The sequence below is a fragment of the Folsomia candida genome, unplaced genomic scaffold (genome assembly GCF_002217175.1).
Source record: "Folsomia candida strain VU population unplaced genomic scaffold, ASM221717v1 Fcan01_Sc002, whole genome shotgun sequence".
Lineage (NCBI taxonomy): Eukaryota > Metazoa > Arthropoda > Collembola > Entomobryomorpha > Isotomidae > Folsomia > Folsomia candida.
In genome coordinates this window covers 19,042,270-19,058,090 of record NW_019091194.1, presented here as the reverse complement: position 1 = coordinate 19,058,090, position 15,821 = coordinate 19,042,270, and the positions used below count along the sequence as shown (strand labels likewise).

The 15,821-nt window shown below is 41.1% G+C and overlaps 1 protein-coding gene across 2 annotated transcripts; it reads left to right on the top strand.

Moving 5' to 3' along the window:
• Window positions 1-26: 26 nt before the first annotated feature.
• On the top strand, window positions 27-13,856 carry LOC118434430. 2 transcript variants are annotated; one of them, XM_035847965.1, is made up of 13 exons: window positions 27-246; window positions 724-830; window positions 931-2,276; window positions 3,533-3,620; window positions 4,792-4,862; window positions 6,611-6,726; window positions 6,808-6,961; window positions 9,052-9,171; window positions 10,218-10,363; window positions 12,071-13,244; window positions 13,327-13,344; window positions 13,417-13,479; window positions 13,547-13,856. In XM_035847965.1, exons 3-13 carry the CDS (start codon window positions 1,880-1,882, stop codon window positions 13,711-13,713), a joined length of 2,514 nt encoding a protein of 837 aa, XP_035703858.1. In that variant the 5' UTR covers window positions 27-246; window positions 724-830; window positions 931-1,879; the 3' UTR covers window positions 13,714-13,856. The 2 variants fall into 2 exon arrangements, with proteins under 2 accessions (XP_035703858.1, XP_035703859.1); XM_035847966.1 differs by lacking the exon at window positions 27-246 and adding an exon at window positions 293-634.
• Window positions 13,857-15,821: the final 1,965 nt, after the last annotated feature.

Sequence of the window (15,821 nt, the reverse complement as noted above, 5' to 3'; positions counted from 1 at the left end):
AACCGCTACCTCGAGCCCAGAGCTCTCAACCTTTTTCGAAACGGACCCTACTTCTGGGGGAAGATGGCGGACGCGTAGTGGAATCCCGTTTTATGGCAGGAAATTACTCGCATTTATGGTGATATTTATCTTACTTGCACAATTCTTTGGTGAGAATTAGTGCATGAGATGAGAATGTTTGTATGCACATACGCATGTGTCTGGATTAGCTTCATTTTTTGCAGTGTTGGTTGGTGCTGAGTCGAGGTAATTAATTTAGTTTATATTCTTTTTTTGCTGTGATCTTGGTTTATTTGGTACGAATAGTTTGTGCTAATTTACTACGGGTTAAAGCTTTTATATCATGAAAATGCTTGTATCAAAGTGTTTATTTTTGTCAAGTTTACTGATTGCTTGGCTTATTAACGTGATGTACTTGAGTTTAGAGTTGCATTACACTTTTAAAAAAACTGCATACAAAGTTTCATAATTTATTGGATGACTTGTGTAGAAATTTGCGTTGTAATAATGCCAAGATTGATTTGACTTTTGCAACGAGTAGTTAGTTGATGACAATAAGATTCATTAACGAGTGCAAGTAACAAGGTTCACGATTGAAAATTAAGTTTGCTGTGTTTTAATCCGTGCTGACAAAGTTAGCAATTAAACAATAACCGTTTCATGTTTACAGCTATTGTTTAAAGATGAGACTAAATATCTCGAAACAATTTTTTTTTACTCCAGATAACACTTGGCATAAGGCACAATCCCGACCTGTTAAGAAACCATAAAGATGCAGATGATGACGATGTTTACCTGAATTTTTATTGTTGACAAAATAATGAGTCGAGGTGAGACCTACATTTTCTCAAAGAAATGGTCAAAGAATGTGGATGCAAGAAATCGGAACAAAGTCTGAAACATTTATCTGTCGTTTTGATGGCTTTGTAGAAAGAAATCGCACATTACGAAGGAACAAACGGAGTCACCATCATCTTATATCACAACATCAGTCAGACTTGCGTCAACTCATTTTTCTTCGGATTTTGGATTTACTACAAAATTATGCAAATGCTACAAGCACACTTTAACTAATGTATTTCTTGGGGGCTTACTACCTACTAACCAAACCAGGCATCGTCCTTACATATCTATCCACGTAGGCTGGCATTGTGATGAACCAAGACGGAAGAAGAAGGAGACCGAGGTTAATCTGGAATCATCCTAGTTTCGCCAAAAACCTCGACTTGGACGACTGCAATGCAATCCCATGACTCCATCGTTTCCTTCATAACGTCGACATTTGACCTTCTAGCCCAAATCTATCATCCACCTACCACCGCCACCACGTTAATTATGTGCCGAATTACGGATGAGGAGCGTTTTTTTCTCAACTTGAACTTGTACATACGTAAAACGGTCGTCGTTATTTCCTTTCTTCTTGGCTACTCATTTCCATTTCAGACTTTTAAAGAAGTGAGTGACAAAACCATTGTAAAAAAAATATTTGACCACAGCAAGTGGATTGTAATATTACATGATTAAGTGGGCACATGAGGCATGAGTAGATACCGTATGTACACATGTAACGCAATCTCAAGCATTTTTCTCTAATGATGCACATTTATTTAAATATTGGACTTAAAATCGTTGTGCAACCTTAATATTTTAATCTGGTTTATAAAATGACATCTTCCCCAAAAAATCTGTTTAGTTGGTTAGTTGGTCCGTCCTAGGCATGAAGAAGCTTATCGTTCATTTAAAAGTTTTTATTTTTTTGGTTTTTAGTTAGTATTCAAATTGTGGGTAATAATAAAAAAACTTGACTCGAGTTTGCAAAAATTTAATCGACTCTCTACATATTGCCATTTGAGTGTTGCTAAACTTGCATATTTATAAAATGTTACTGTGTCGGAAAAGATTAAAATTTGGAATGGAGATGGAAATTTTGTGTATGGCGTTTACTCTAATATTTGCATGTGCCAAAGGAGCCGGAAACGATAACATTAAAGTTTATCGGAGTTACACAAGTAGTGCAATAATAACAGTAACGCCACCGCCAGTACAACAACCCTTATCTGTCGCCTTCAGTTCACATAATGTCAAAAAAGTGCATAAACTAAACAACCCGAAGAATACGTTACAATTCCCCCCAGTTTTTAATCCAATTTCGCAAAGTGAACCTAGTGATAATTCTTCCGTCTCGCAGCAGGATGGATCTTCTTCACGTAAAATTGAAGCAATTGTCCCAGTTCATCCCAAGACACATTTCTTTGCGGAGAAAGTGTCACGAGCAAGTAAGACGCACATATGTATCGCATAGTGAGATGCATACATTTTATGCAGCCAACTTTCCCCCAGTCGGCCTCCATAACATCCCAAATATAGATATTTTTTATTCCGAAACGGAAATTCATCCTTTGAAAATTGACATATTTTATTACACGACACCCAAAATCGCACGACACGAAGGCAACTTTGGTTCGAGTGTGTGTGACACAATGCGAGCTGAATGAGGAGAGAATGAAGCACATCAAATGAGGAAAAGCTGGCTCAGGAAATGGAGGGACGACTTGAGACATCAGGAATATTTCTCGAATCGTGCGTGCGTTTTCTCAGGATTTATCTGAATTTCAAGTGTCCTCTTCATATGTCCCCAAAGTTGAATGTGAAATATATGTTGCTTGAAGGCAGTTTTGATGGTGCTTTAAAAATAGTCGAGTGGAACCAAGTAACCAGAGTCCAATATGAGAAAGGAAACTATGTAGCACTCACTCCTTCTTCTTCTTCTTCTTCGCCATAGGCCCTCAATCACATTTGCTTTTTTGCATATCCGGAAGAACGGAATTTTGTTGCTATCGGTTAACCCAGTCGCCGTAAATAGGAAATTGTTTTAGTGGGAAAGCCCAGTAAAATCTGCTCGGTCGGATACACTCCTCTTGGTTTTTATTCATCCTTGATTCGTACCCTACTTGTAAAAAGGAGTATTTTTTACAGGTAAATCCAGTTAAGGGTAGAAAAGATTGAGGAGGATGCCGTACGGAAAAGCCAGTTGTCTGGTCGTGTCTCCTGATCTGAGGCATGAATGGCGTAGAATTGCCAAGATTTGGATAGAAATGGGAAGAAACGAGAGAAATAGTAAAATCTGAATGATGATTGCAGCACATATAGTTTCTACTTTTACGACTTTCCTCCCAATTTGATCTCCTTGACTTATGGTTATTGACATTCCATCATTCCAGCACTCCCTCTCGTCCTCCTCCTCCTCCTGGATTCTTCTCCCCAAGCTCTGCCAAAACCTACAATGTTGAATGTGGCAATAATAATACCGACTCCAAATATTTAAGTACTTCCTTCCCATACTCAACCATATCGTTATTATGGGTTGCATTTATAGCGCCTACTTATCCCCGCGTCACTCATTCCACTCCTTCTTACCAGCTTCTTCTTACAGCCTCGGATGAGCATCCAGGACAGAGACAGAGCATGAAACTGCCCATATTTGTGCTCAATAAGGAAGAATTAATTTGAGGATTTTTTGTCCTATTTTCAGTTGCACCACTCATGTCCCTCCTGTCGCTCTGGGGCGACAGATGCGCAAGTTGGACAAAGGGCCAGGACCAAGGAACTTGCTATTCTAGGTAAAAAAAAGCTATCATTTCTGTTTCTTGTGGTGCTAAGAATTCAAACTTTGTCTGCACTTACTCCGAGTGGAAGGGGGAAGAAATGCGAAAAACACATCCCAAGCAGGGAAATTATGACCCCACAGCGGGGGAGTTCGCGGATAGGACAATATTTTTCGTGCAAGCCAGAAGAAAAGTTTGAAATTTTAGTCGCTCGCATATCTCACCCAAAGAAGCAGCAGCAGTCAGTCGAGTTGGTTGGTCAGCCAGTCCGCAAAACCATCATATCGCATCACACATATCATACGACGACCAAGACCACCACCATCAACCAAAGACGACGACCACCTTGAAACTTTTTTGTGAATTTTCCATCAATTTTTTTCCCCTGGATACTTTCTCCCGTTACTTTCGCTCCACTTTAGTACATTGGTTGGTGGTGGTGGTGGAGAGGCCTTAGCTTAGCTGTCATGGTTGGGCTGGTCTATAAGGACGCGGGACGCAGAGAACCTCAGTTGGTTTGCTTTGGTCATGAAGACATAAAAATCTGAGGTTTTTACAGCATTCATTTTCAATCATGTGCGTCCTTTGATTCATGATACGAGTGTTGAGCCCATTCCTTAGATTCTCAACGAGACTTTCGCAGCAGCGGACGAAAGAGAACATCTCTCTGGCTGGTCCTCCCATCCTTCTTTTCTCCCTTTTATGGCCTACCTTTATTATTATAAGAACATCTTTTACGACCCAATGCAATGCAATGTTCAAATCAAGCTGGGAAGAGTACGTAGAACGCAAACATCCATCCATCCTATTTCCGCATGCATTATTACTTTCACGACCAATGGAGAGATAGAAGCAGAAAAAGTCCCAGTTGTGTTTGATATCAGAACTTTGTGAGGAAAACACGGGTGAAAATAAAGTTATTTGTTCCTTCCTTTCCTGCCCCACGACTGGGTTAATTTCCAATCCCAGACATACTTCGTCATCATCACCATCAGCCTACTTACGACTTTTTTCATCTGTACCCTCATGCTCACGAGTGTGAAATGCTGATACGTATTAAAACTTAAATGCAGTACGTGCAAAGCTATGACATAATGCAACCATTATCAACAATTTCGTGTGTAATTTTCTTGAAACGTATGGAATTATATGCTTTGAATGATGATATTTTTTGTTGCCACAACAGGAGCGAGTGCCTCGCAAAGGGTGGATCTCCGAGAGGAATTTGTGCCGGAGGATTTGGCAGTTGCTGCATTTGTAAGTCCATCTATTTCGCATTGTCGTGCGAAATAAGGAATACTCCTTTTATACGTATGAGAAAACGATAAAATTGAATTGCTCGAAATATGATTTCATCCTTTTTATCCAGAAAATAGAAAATCGGTTTCATTTTATATTATCACGTTTCATTACCATCACTCCTCAAAGACAAATATGTATCCACTCCATCCATACGTATTACGTACGTAGCACTGCTGCTGGTTCATGAAGCAAGTAAAAAAATACTTGTATAACAAGATTGTTTTGCACCATTCAACTTCTTCTTTGTGAATGTGCAAACAAAAGATGTGCATACCGTACAATTTGGAAAAAAAACTTTATAGAGCGTGTTCTCAAGTATGCAGAGGTTTTTTTCTTCCTTGTGGGTAAAACGCTCAAATATTTGCACATCATAAATCTCAATTTTTAGACAAGATACAAAAATACCAGAAAATCTGTTTTTATGACAAGGCCTTCACTCGGTAAAAATCTATCAACTCAAAACTCGACTCTTCCTTTCTTCTCTCCAACGCCATTATCTTTGGAGAGTAAAAATTGAAGATGGAGTTTCCCAGATTGCTTAGACATGCTCGGGTTGTGGGAACATGAAGGAGCAGTATCAGTAGTCGGTCGCCTGTCAAAAACCAGAAATCGTTGCATTCACGTCGTCCATTATCAACGTTTGGATATGAGCTTACGACGGAGAAAGAAAATATTGGGAAAGATCAACCTGTAGATTTTAATAGCTTTCCTCTGACGCCTTTCACTTTCACTTATTCACTGTCTGTCATTCACTCCCTGTCCCACATTATTATGGGACAGGTGAGGGCTGGCTCTCCTTTGTGCGGCATAAATTCCGATCACTTTGAACTGGATTATGCAAGACAACGGGACAAATATATACGCACTTGGGAGTAGGTTTTTTTACTACTTTTCCCAATTAAACGAGCCATCACGAAAAAAATGGTTGGATTCGAGTGAGGCCAAAATCTCATCTGAACTTTGCATAATCTTCACTTTATGTCAAATTGTGTGCTTGTTCCTCGCACAGGAGGAGTTTTTGATGTGAGAGAAATAGATAAACGTGGTCGAATATGTAGTATGCAAACATAATAACATGTACTTGTCTGGGTAACAAAGGTGAAGCGCATTGCAGCGGTTGATGTGGATTGCAAATTCAAATTTTAAAAGAGCCCTAGAAATTCCATCGTATCGGATTGATGGATTACTTTCAGATTTTCTTGACACGTCCATAAACCCCGGTTTTTACGTGGATGGAAGAATAATTTAAACAAGGAGCTACTTGGCCCTCGTCTGTTTGATAAATCAGTTTTTAGTTTTATGAACCCCTCTTCCTCATTTTTATTCCCGTCTCAACTGCTCACTGGGAATTTATATTTTATATGAAATGTCATCATCAACCCCACCAGCAGGACGGCGTACATAAATACGTACATACACACACACCCACGATTGCTCCCCATCAAAAAAGTCAGACTTTACTCACTTTCTCCACACTGCACCCTCTTAAAATCGTGCAGGATCAAGTGTGACTCTGTCAGTAGGGTTTGCGTAATGTTGTAAATTTTATCTAGGTTCACCTCTCCCCACGTAATTTCCACTAGATATGTATGTGTACATGAAGTGATAATGGTTTTCATAAGATGGAAACAGTGGAAATTTCCCCACCACCAAGTGTCACTCCTTCTCGGTAATGATTGCGCTTATTTGTTGTTCACACACAGTCGCGTACTCCTGCAACTCGCACACAACGCTTAACCGCACCTACTTTGTGAATCCGGAATATCCGAATGCCGTTCTACCCGATCGCTCCATGAAATGTGTACACTCAATTTCAAAGGTGATTTGGTGCACTGAAATAACAAACCAAACAAGTGGGCTTTAAAACTCGGGCTTTATTTATGTATGTGTTGATCAACAGCTTCAAGGCATATGCCAACTTCGTCTAGACTTTGACAAGTTTGACTTGGACGGACCTGGGCACAAGAGGGGGCTCTGTTTGAAGGATGTATTTGCCGTGGAAGGAATCGACTATAGACTTCCGCCCCTTTGTGGCGACCTCAGCGGTCATCACGGTAGGTCAAAGTTCAACAGATATCATGATACTTTTCGTAACAAAATGATTCCAGTTTTAATCAAAATCAACCAATATTATATAACTTGAGAGAGATGATATTCCGCTTCATCGAACAAATTGAAAATTTCACTCTCTGTAAACAAAGAAGTTTGTTTACCTGGCCTGGCTGAACTTTCTCTCAATCTCAATCTCTCTCTCTCTCTCCTAAAGTTTAATACTTTCCATTCCCACCACTCGTGATGTGGGTGCGAGGTGTGGGCGACGCGTGGGGAAATGACAATAATATTTCTGAAATGCATGCAATCTCTGATTTCACACATTTGAAAACATTTCAAATCGAAGAATCGTGCCCGGTTTACTCCTTGTTGAGCATTTGGTTGGGGATGCAAAGAGGAAATCTCTTACTATGCATCTTTATATGTACTGATCTCGAACTTTAGGGCGAGACAGTAGGCAATCAGTTTCCTCAGAAGAAAACGAATTATGATGTCCAATGAAATAATGCAAACTCAGCTCGTCTCAATTTTCTTATTTTATTCATCTCTCCCTTTCAACTACCGCTCTCACTCCTCCTTCAAATCCTTCAGATCAACTCGTTCTTGCTACACACACCCTCCGCCGCGATCTTTGCTGATTTCGATTCCGCTGACTTTTTGCCATTTTCGAACTGCTTATCAAGCAAATCTCGAATTCAGACAAGACAAGATTTAGTTTGAAGTAAAAAAGTGATGGTTTCATTTCAAGCGTTTTAAACTCTGAAGGAAGGAAGACGGAAGGGAGATGAGTTGAAGAGCTTTTCTGCTCAACGCTTCACGGAACACCTTACGACTCACTCAATCCAGTCTCTCCCTGCCTCCGAATATCTACATACGGCTGCATATACATATATGATCCGATTGCTGGCTGGGTTGTCGGGGTGGTGGTGATGGTGGCGATAGTCGTAGTGGCAACATGATACGATGGCAAAGATTATCTCATTTCTAATCAAAGTATACAACCCGACCAGGAAAATGATGAGACGCCATATTCCTCGGAATGGAGAATGTTGATAGAATTTTCTTGGCATGAGGAGGAAACCAATTTTTGAGCCGATTAGGGAACGATATCTGTCCTTCTCCTTGGGGATTTTGTATCAAGTTATTTTTAAGAGATTTTACGTAACCACAAACAATGCTGGATGGGTAGACGATGAAGGATTGAGCACTATGCGTTCCCCTGCACTCCCATTATTGTTAGATATGCTGGTTGGTTATACGCTCGTGATATCGGAATTTACGGTCGACAGAGTCCTATTGATTAACAATGTTATGCAATGACGGGATGTTACATGGTGTAATTACATAATTCAAAATGGATCTCTTTCCTCGACTCCTCAGTTTACTCACCTAGAGCAGTTTTGACTCAGGGAAAGTCGGTATTATCAAGTACATAAGCACAATATGTATTCGTACGTACGCATAAATATGTATCCAGTTATACATGTATGCATAGCTTCATTGTAGAATTACGTAATATGTTGCGTTACGTAAATCAATATTTGTCAGGTTGCTTTTAATATCTTGATAACCTTTATCATCTCCTTGTTACCGGTTCTCCCTCTCTTTTTCCGTCTGTCATAGGTAGAGATTCTGTCAGGCTTTTCTCTTTTAAACCTATTCAAGCACGAATCTTTTTTCAGAACTCGAGTCAAAGTCGCTTCCACGAGATATATAATAAAAACTTGACATTTTTACGAAAGACTTTTGTACCATCCGGTCCGTCCAATCTATCCATGCAACAACCAATCTGCTCAGCTTCCGGACCACAATTGATTAAATTGATAAAAAATGACATTTGGTCACTCCAATAAGTTTCATACCGCCAATCGGATATTCTTTTTCTTCTCGGGACTGGTCACTTTATGAATGATGGGTAATGAAGTAGCCAGTCATCCGGAGTTTCATTTTACATCCCTTGCCCACTTTCCTGCCTGATATTTATTGTATTAATAGCTATACGTAGATCGTGGCACGGTAGGGGCAACAAATTATGGACTGGCGAATGTCTCCTTCCCAATTTTTATTGCTCCTGTTATTTCACTTCTTTTAGTCTACTTGCCCATTGGATTTGCGCCGGAAGTGTCGTACTTCGTCAACTTAAACCCCGGAAGTCCAAGACGGCGATGGAAGATACGGACGACTAAGATCAAATGTTCGGCTGCTCTTATGGGTAAGTGGATCATCGTCCATACATCTGATCCCCTAAAAAAACCTACCTCTCCTCCCGAGTCGATCACCATGTTGAAATCCTACCCAGCAATTTTTTAATTTAAATCCAATCGATCCATGGAAATAAAACAATCATGAGAAAGCCCAGATCATGCCGGGAATAGAAACAACGGGGAGGAATTAATTTTAATTTTCCTCCCAGCCACGACGGAGGCTCTGTCACGTCGTCGAATTGTTGAGAGAATCAAGTCAGGTGTATCACCGAGATTGCTTTCTTTCTTCCTCTCACCTCTCCGGTTCAATACAGTCATCACTCAGTCAAAACCTCCTCAGCCCGTGCCTGACTCATGCGAAATCCTTCGATTAAGTCTGCTAGATTGCGAAACGAAATGCAAACTGCAAAATAAACAAAGGAAACCAAGTCAGTAATGTGAACGAAGGAAGCAGAGAGAGAGAAAGATACCGCAATTCAAAGAATGAGAAGGACGACTTTGCTTAACTTATTTAAGATTGAGGGAGAGATGAAGAAGGTGAGTTTGCAGTTTCTCCTCGCAGCTCCTCCTGATGTATTCCAAAAGAGAAACTAAGGAGAAACGAGGCTGAGAAGAGAAGTGAAAGCAATCCCGAGAGACCGAGATTTATAAAAGTGAAGTAGATTTTGGTAGTTGAGTGAGACGTCATGCCGATATGGGAGCTCTTCTCGGAGAAGAAAGTAAGTGGGACCTGTGCGAGCAGAGCGAATGTGATGTCAAATCCACTTTATTTCGCTTAATGCTCCATCCCTGCACACCAGTCAACTATTATGGACGACCGAGAGGTGTAGTGGATTTTCAGGGAAAATAAATTGGAAATATTAAAAATTGTTAAACCAATCCCAACCGAATAATGTATGCAGATATGTATCCAACACTGTGTGTGTGTATTGACAATCATGCACAAATTCTACAAAAAAATATGCACACAAAAACAGACCACATATTTAAACCAATTATGTAACGTCATATTTTACCAAAATTTTCTAATTTCATGTTCCGCATATGTGTGCAGCTCCTGGTGGCTGTTTGCAGTATCACAGAGGTGTTCGGGGTCGAATCACGAGTTTCAATTACGGCGAGGATGGAGAACTGCCCAACATAAATCGGCTTAATTACGGGGTCTGTGTTCGACGAGAGAAAGGATTTTGTGCCATCCAGGTGAGTTTTTTGGGATGAGAGATGATATTCATTCCGTCAAATTCTTTGCTCATTCTTTCCTCCCCTCAAATTCCTGCGTACGTACCACTCCCTCCCTCCCAAACGAACGTTACGTTTATTTGGAGGAAAGCAATTTAGAAATTATTAATACAGAGACAAAATTAATGTGTGATGCTGAACGGGCAGGATTGCAGTTATAATGGACATTTTAACGTCACACAAAAATTGATGCTCAAATTAAAGCTGAGTTATCTTTGGCTAAATTAATTTTCTTGTCGGGAAAGTATTCATTCATTCATTCATTCATTCACCTGGAATTTATTGGAGTTGAATTCATCCAACCTCACTCCTATTAGTAGCAGTTTCTTTGTGGTTATATTCCATAGACCATCCGCGTATCCATGTGCATACATAATGAATTGCCCACCATTTTTGCATGTCATTAAATTATTTTACCCAATGTAAAATAATTGACTAACGAAACGACATTTTGATTGGGAGGCCAATTTTTTAAAAATTCCTATTGAAGATTTCCCAAATCACTGTAAAACAGTTCAGTGGCATTTTGCACATACATCCGAACTAAAAATTGGCCTCCCACTCAAAATGACACTTCTTCTATTCCAACGGCCATTAAGCATTTTATTGAGCTCTACTAAACTAGCCTGTACACAGCCGAGAGCATTAATATTGTTATTTCCCGTGAAAGGGACTTTCAATTGGGAGTAAAACAGCAGCGTGCAAAATCGTGGGGCGAGTGAGAGCCCACTTGTGCGTGACATTTTCAATTATCTGAGCCGTTTGAGACTTTGAGCCATAGCCCTGCTTTCTTCTGCCTCTGTCCTCCCCGTGGCTGGCTGCAAGGGAAATTTGGAACTTTGATTTTGATACGAAATCTCGACTCGTGACGGCATCCGCACACACATCCTCGAGAAGAAGTTGGTCCTTCTACGAAAGCAGGGAAGAGCGGAGGAAGATGGGACCGTATCCGATTTGCCTAATGCATTTTACTTTCCTCCGTCTGACCCACTTACTTCCCTGTGATTTTGCAACCCACGAGGAGCCCACATTTTATTAATGGATTTCCCATCAAATCGAGTCTTTGTTTTGGAGGATGGGAAAACTTAATCGAACTTGCTCCACTGTTGCTTCTCGTTATTGCAGTCGCATCCGCACCAACAAGATATTTACTTTAAATAGACTTTGATAAATACAACGAGACCACCAAACTCATCACCCTGCAGCAACAATTCTAGATAATAAAAGACCTTAGACCTCAACCGTGTACACACCTTTTTGGGGGTACAGATACACGTACGTATAGCCCCCATCCATGTCCTGGTATTAAGAGATTGGTTATTTCTTCCTCGGGCGGCTTTCCCTTCGACCGAGCGTTTACGTGTCGTCAATTTCCCTTAGCTCACTTACGATTAATTGGCCATGTCGCGAACTTACCGAGTTGGAGGAAAGAAATGCGGGCGGAGCAGCGTTGCGGTTCTCGTTAGTTTGTTGTAGGTGGAAGGAAATAAGCGTGGAGTTGGTTTAGAATTGAAAATAAATTGAACCTTTGCCAGTAGCGAGCACTCAATGGTTGGTGCAGGCAAGGGAAACATTCCCTCACACCCAATAACCAAGCAAATGGTGTACATATATCTGTCTCAAGCAGAGATTAAATGTTTTGAGATGTGACTCTTGTAATTGTTTCAGTGGTCCAAGTGCACACACCGTAAAAAACGGGAAACAACTTACGCTCCTTCAACTCAAGACGAAGCCCAAGCCGGTACCAGCCCAACTTTTCCATTCCTCTGGAAAAATAGTGAGGAAACTTGGATTCCGAAGGAAGGAGTCGACTCTGTCGTCTCATCTGATGACAAAGGACGAGTGACTCGAATGATGCCTTCTATTCATCAACCTCTTGTTAATCTGTCGTGGAATCACAGTCGAAATTTCAATCCCATCCCATCACCACAACCGCAACCAGCAGGGTTCAAATGTCCCACCGGAAATTTCAGTTGGAATGAATTGATAGCACTGTTCAATTGGACGCGAGGAGAAGAAGAAAATAGATCGTTGCCTTCTTCCTCCTTTGATGACAATCATCACCACCACGACCAATCCACACCAGGAAGACCTACATTCGCCCAACTTCGAACGTGTCTGCTCACTAATGTCCACAACTCGGGAGAAGGACAGCAATTGCCTGGCGATTTCAACAACATTATTTCCAGTGATTCATGGAGCGCCGTTTCTCCGTTGAGACAGCGACATTTACTTCTCCACGACGAGAAGGAGCCGAGAAGGGACAGCGGTGGGAACAGATTTTCGGACGAAAAGGACACTGCTTTCTTGCGAAAGGCTCATGTTTCCCCGGCTAAGCTCAGGTCATCCGCAAGTAAGAAGGTGGATTCAGGACCTCCAATATTTCCGCCGAGGACGCGACAAGTCTCGTCGTCATCTGGAGGAGCTATCAAGCCACTCAAGTACCACACCCCCAGCCTGCCTCCAACCCTGACCGTCAAGAGTGGCAAGGACGCCAATGTCAAAGTCAAGCAGAATCCAGTCGTGACGAGGAAGGACTCTGTGATTAAATTGAAATTGAAAGCTAAACCAGTGGTGAAACCGCTTCCTCTCCCAAAACCGAGTGGAGGTTCCAAGATTAAGTTGAAGGATAGAATTAAAAACAAAGGACCAGTGCTGGGAGGGAAGACCAAGGTGAAAGTGAGACCCACCAAGATCAAGAACAACAACAAGGTGAAAGTGTCCAAACTCAAACCCAAGCCCAAGAAACCTTACAAACCAGGAAAGAAGGAAAAGAAAGGGTGCAAAAAGTTTATCCCGTTTCCTTTGCCGCTCGCTATTCCTTTCCCATTCGGAGGTGGAGGTTGGTCAATTTTCCTCTTAATTTTTTTTAGAATTTAAATTTAGTGCTTCATAACTGATGTTTTTTATTCACGTAATTTCAGGAGGTGGTGGTGGTGGAGGTAAGTAATTGGCGAATGCTACATATAAAGTATTAATAACTCATGTCATGTTTCTCGTAACGCTAATCTCAGGTGGGGGAAAGGACAGTGACGAAGACGGGCACGGGTGGGGATGGTCAGACGACCAAATAATTTGTGAGCTCCTCATGTCCACATCAGTCAAAAATGGTATATCTGGTAATTAGCTGATCTTTCCTTTCAGCCGACACTGAGCCCTATTTAATTCGCGTGGTGACAGATGACAAACAAGAAGACGGGCTGAAGCCAATCTGCCTTTTGTGGGAGCAAATACCATGTGATAGCTGGAATCTTCATGCATCGTCGACCCATAATCATTTTTTCAGTCAGGAGGATCACGACGAGCTCTAGCCATCTCATTCATACCAATTATTTCTTGCGTCATATTTATTTATTTATTTATCTAGTTTTCGCTCCAGTTTGCGACAAATCCCGTGTAAAAAGAGGAAGGGAAGAAGAAGAGTCTCAATAAATAAAGGTTGCTTATTAATAGATTGAGTCCGTGGTGGCGGATGGGATACAAATTTCTTCTTGGGTCGTGGTCCTGTTGGACTTGTTGGGTTTTAATTGGAATCGTCAACCATGGACTTTTCCTTCCTTCCCTGATCCTTTCGCATGGAGGAAGGAATGAGGCTGGAGGAAGCGACACTGCTGACATTACACTCTCCACAACTAACCGTATCCCCCTCCGAGCTCTGTCAAATGAAATGAGTGAGTGGGAGAAAGTTGATTGAGCCGCGAGGAGGATGAAGTCAGTCGCCGTCGTCGTCGTCGTCTTCATCCTAGTTTCATGCATAATCCTCACAAATCCGGCTTTGAAAATGGGTTAACGTGGTCGGAATGTTGTATGAGCTGGTGGAGATCGCATATCCAAGGGGATTAAAAATACGTTACCCTTCAAAAAATGTCTTTGTTAAGGCTTCTTTTATTTACACACCCACTCATTCACTCCTCGCACCCATTGTCATCCTGCCAACAATAAGTTTAGACTTTAATGAAAATTAAAGTTGGGAATGAAGAGAAAACGTTTGGCTTTAGCAGATTGTTGCATTGTGTGGAAATTACCAGTTTTTGTGTACGTACACCGGGTGGACAGTTCATGTGGTATTCTTCTACTTGGAGTGGTCGAGACTTAAAGAAGTGTGTATTTATATCGATACAATTTATTTATCTGTAGCACTCGATGCGTGTATAATTTCGACTGCAATTGTCAAATAGTAAAACTGACCACTTAATCTGACGCTGCTCGGATTAGGTTTTGCTGTGCTAGTGGTTTTTGCCAACGTATTTATAGGTATCTAACTTTGTCTGGAGTGAAAGTAAAATCATAATATTAGAAGCAACATTCATACTTGAGTTTGGTTTAGTCCTCTTATCTCACAGTTGGCAGAGAGAACTGATGCTTTGCTTCATGGACGAGGAGCATTATTTCTGTTTTCACATTAATACGCAAGGATGAGTGGCAGAGAATGTATGCGATTTAGGCTGTGAGTGTTATTGAATTGCACAAAGCTTAAGTTCATAGAGCGTGAGTGAGTCCAAATTTCCGTCCCTCGGCCGAGTTTTATTGCTGGAGCATAAGTATAATAAATGTATCGAATACTGACCATTACGAAAGTGTGATTGAGGGAGTGGTGAAAATATATTTGAAAATGTGGATATGATTTATTGAGCTGGAGCGAACACAGATACGACGCGGCGACCATGGGGAAAGCACTTGTTGAAGAATTTTCCCTCTCCGAAATCCTCAAGCCCAGAATCCAGTCCATACCAAAAAAAGCCTACTTTTGCTCTCTCAATGACGCTGTTTTTCAATACACATGCACCCTATCAAGTATCAACCATTATTCGAGATTTACTGGTGACTGCGGGTGGTATTCGTATGTGTGGGATGCCTCACTTTTATTGCACTTCTATTACTTTCCCTTACATTTTGTATTCTGTTCAACCAGGAAGAAATCAATCTGAACCTGTGCTAGCAGCGCAGAGTCCGGCAGTAGCGGATTTCAAATTGAGGCAAAAATACCAAAAAAAAACAGGATATCAAAGAGATTTTATTACACATACTTACTTATATCCCAGATAAACCGACCACTGAGTGTACATACACGGTCCTCTGTTACGTAGCATGAATTGATTTCGAGGACGAAAAAGAACGTCACATCGTCGTCATCATCATCATCACATGAATGAAATTGAACCTTGAACCTACTAAATTTCGTTACATTGCTGCTAAACCCAAAAGACGCGATTGGTCGCAATTTGGGGAGTGGTCCATTGGAAATGAAATGGACAAATAAAGCAACCACCGCAGAGATAAATAAATGATCCAATATTTCATTTTGCATGTAAAGATTCCCAACTAGAATATCCCCTAAATTATTATATTCATCGAGTGATATAGTATTATGAGCTTTCTGGACCCTCGCTGCTCTCGTGCCCACCACAACCACCGACTT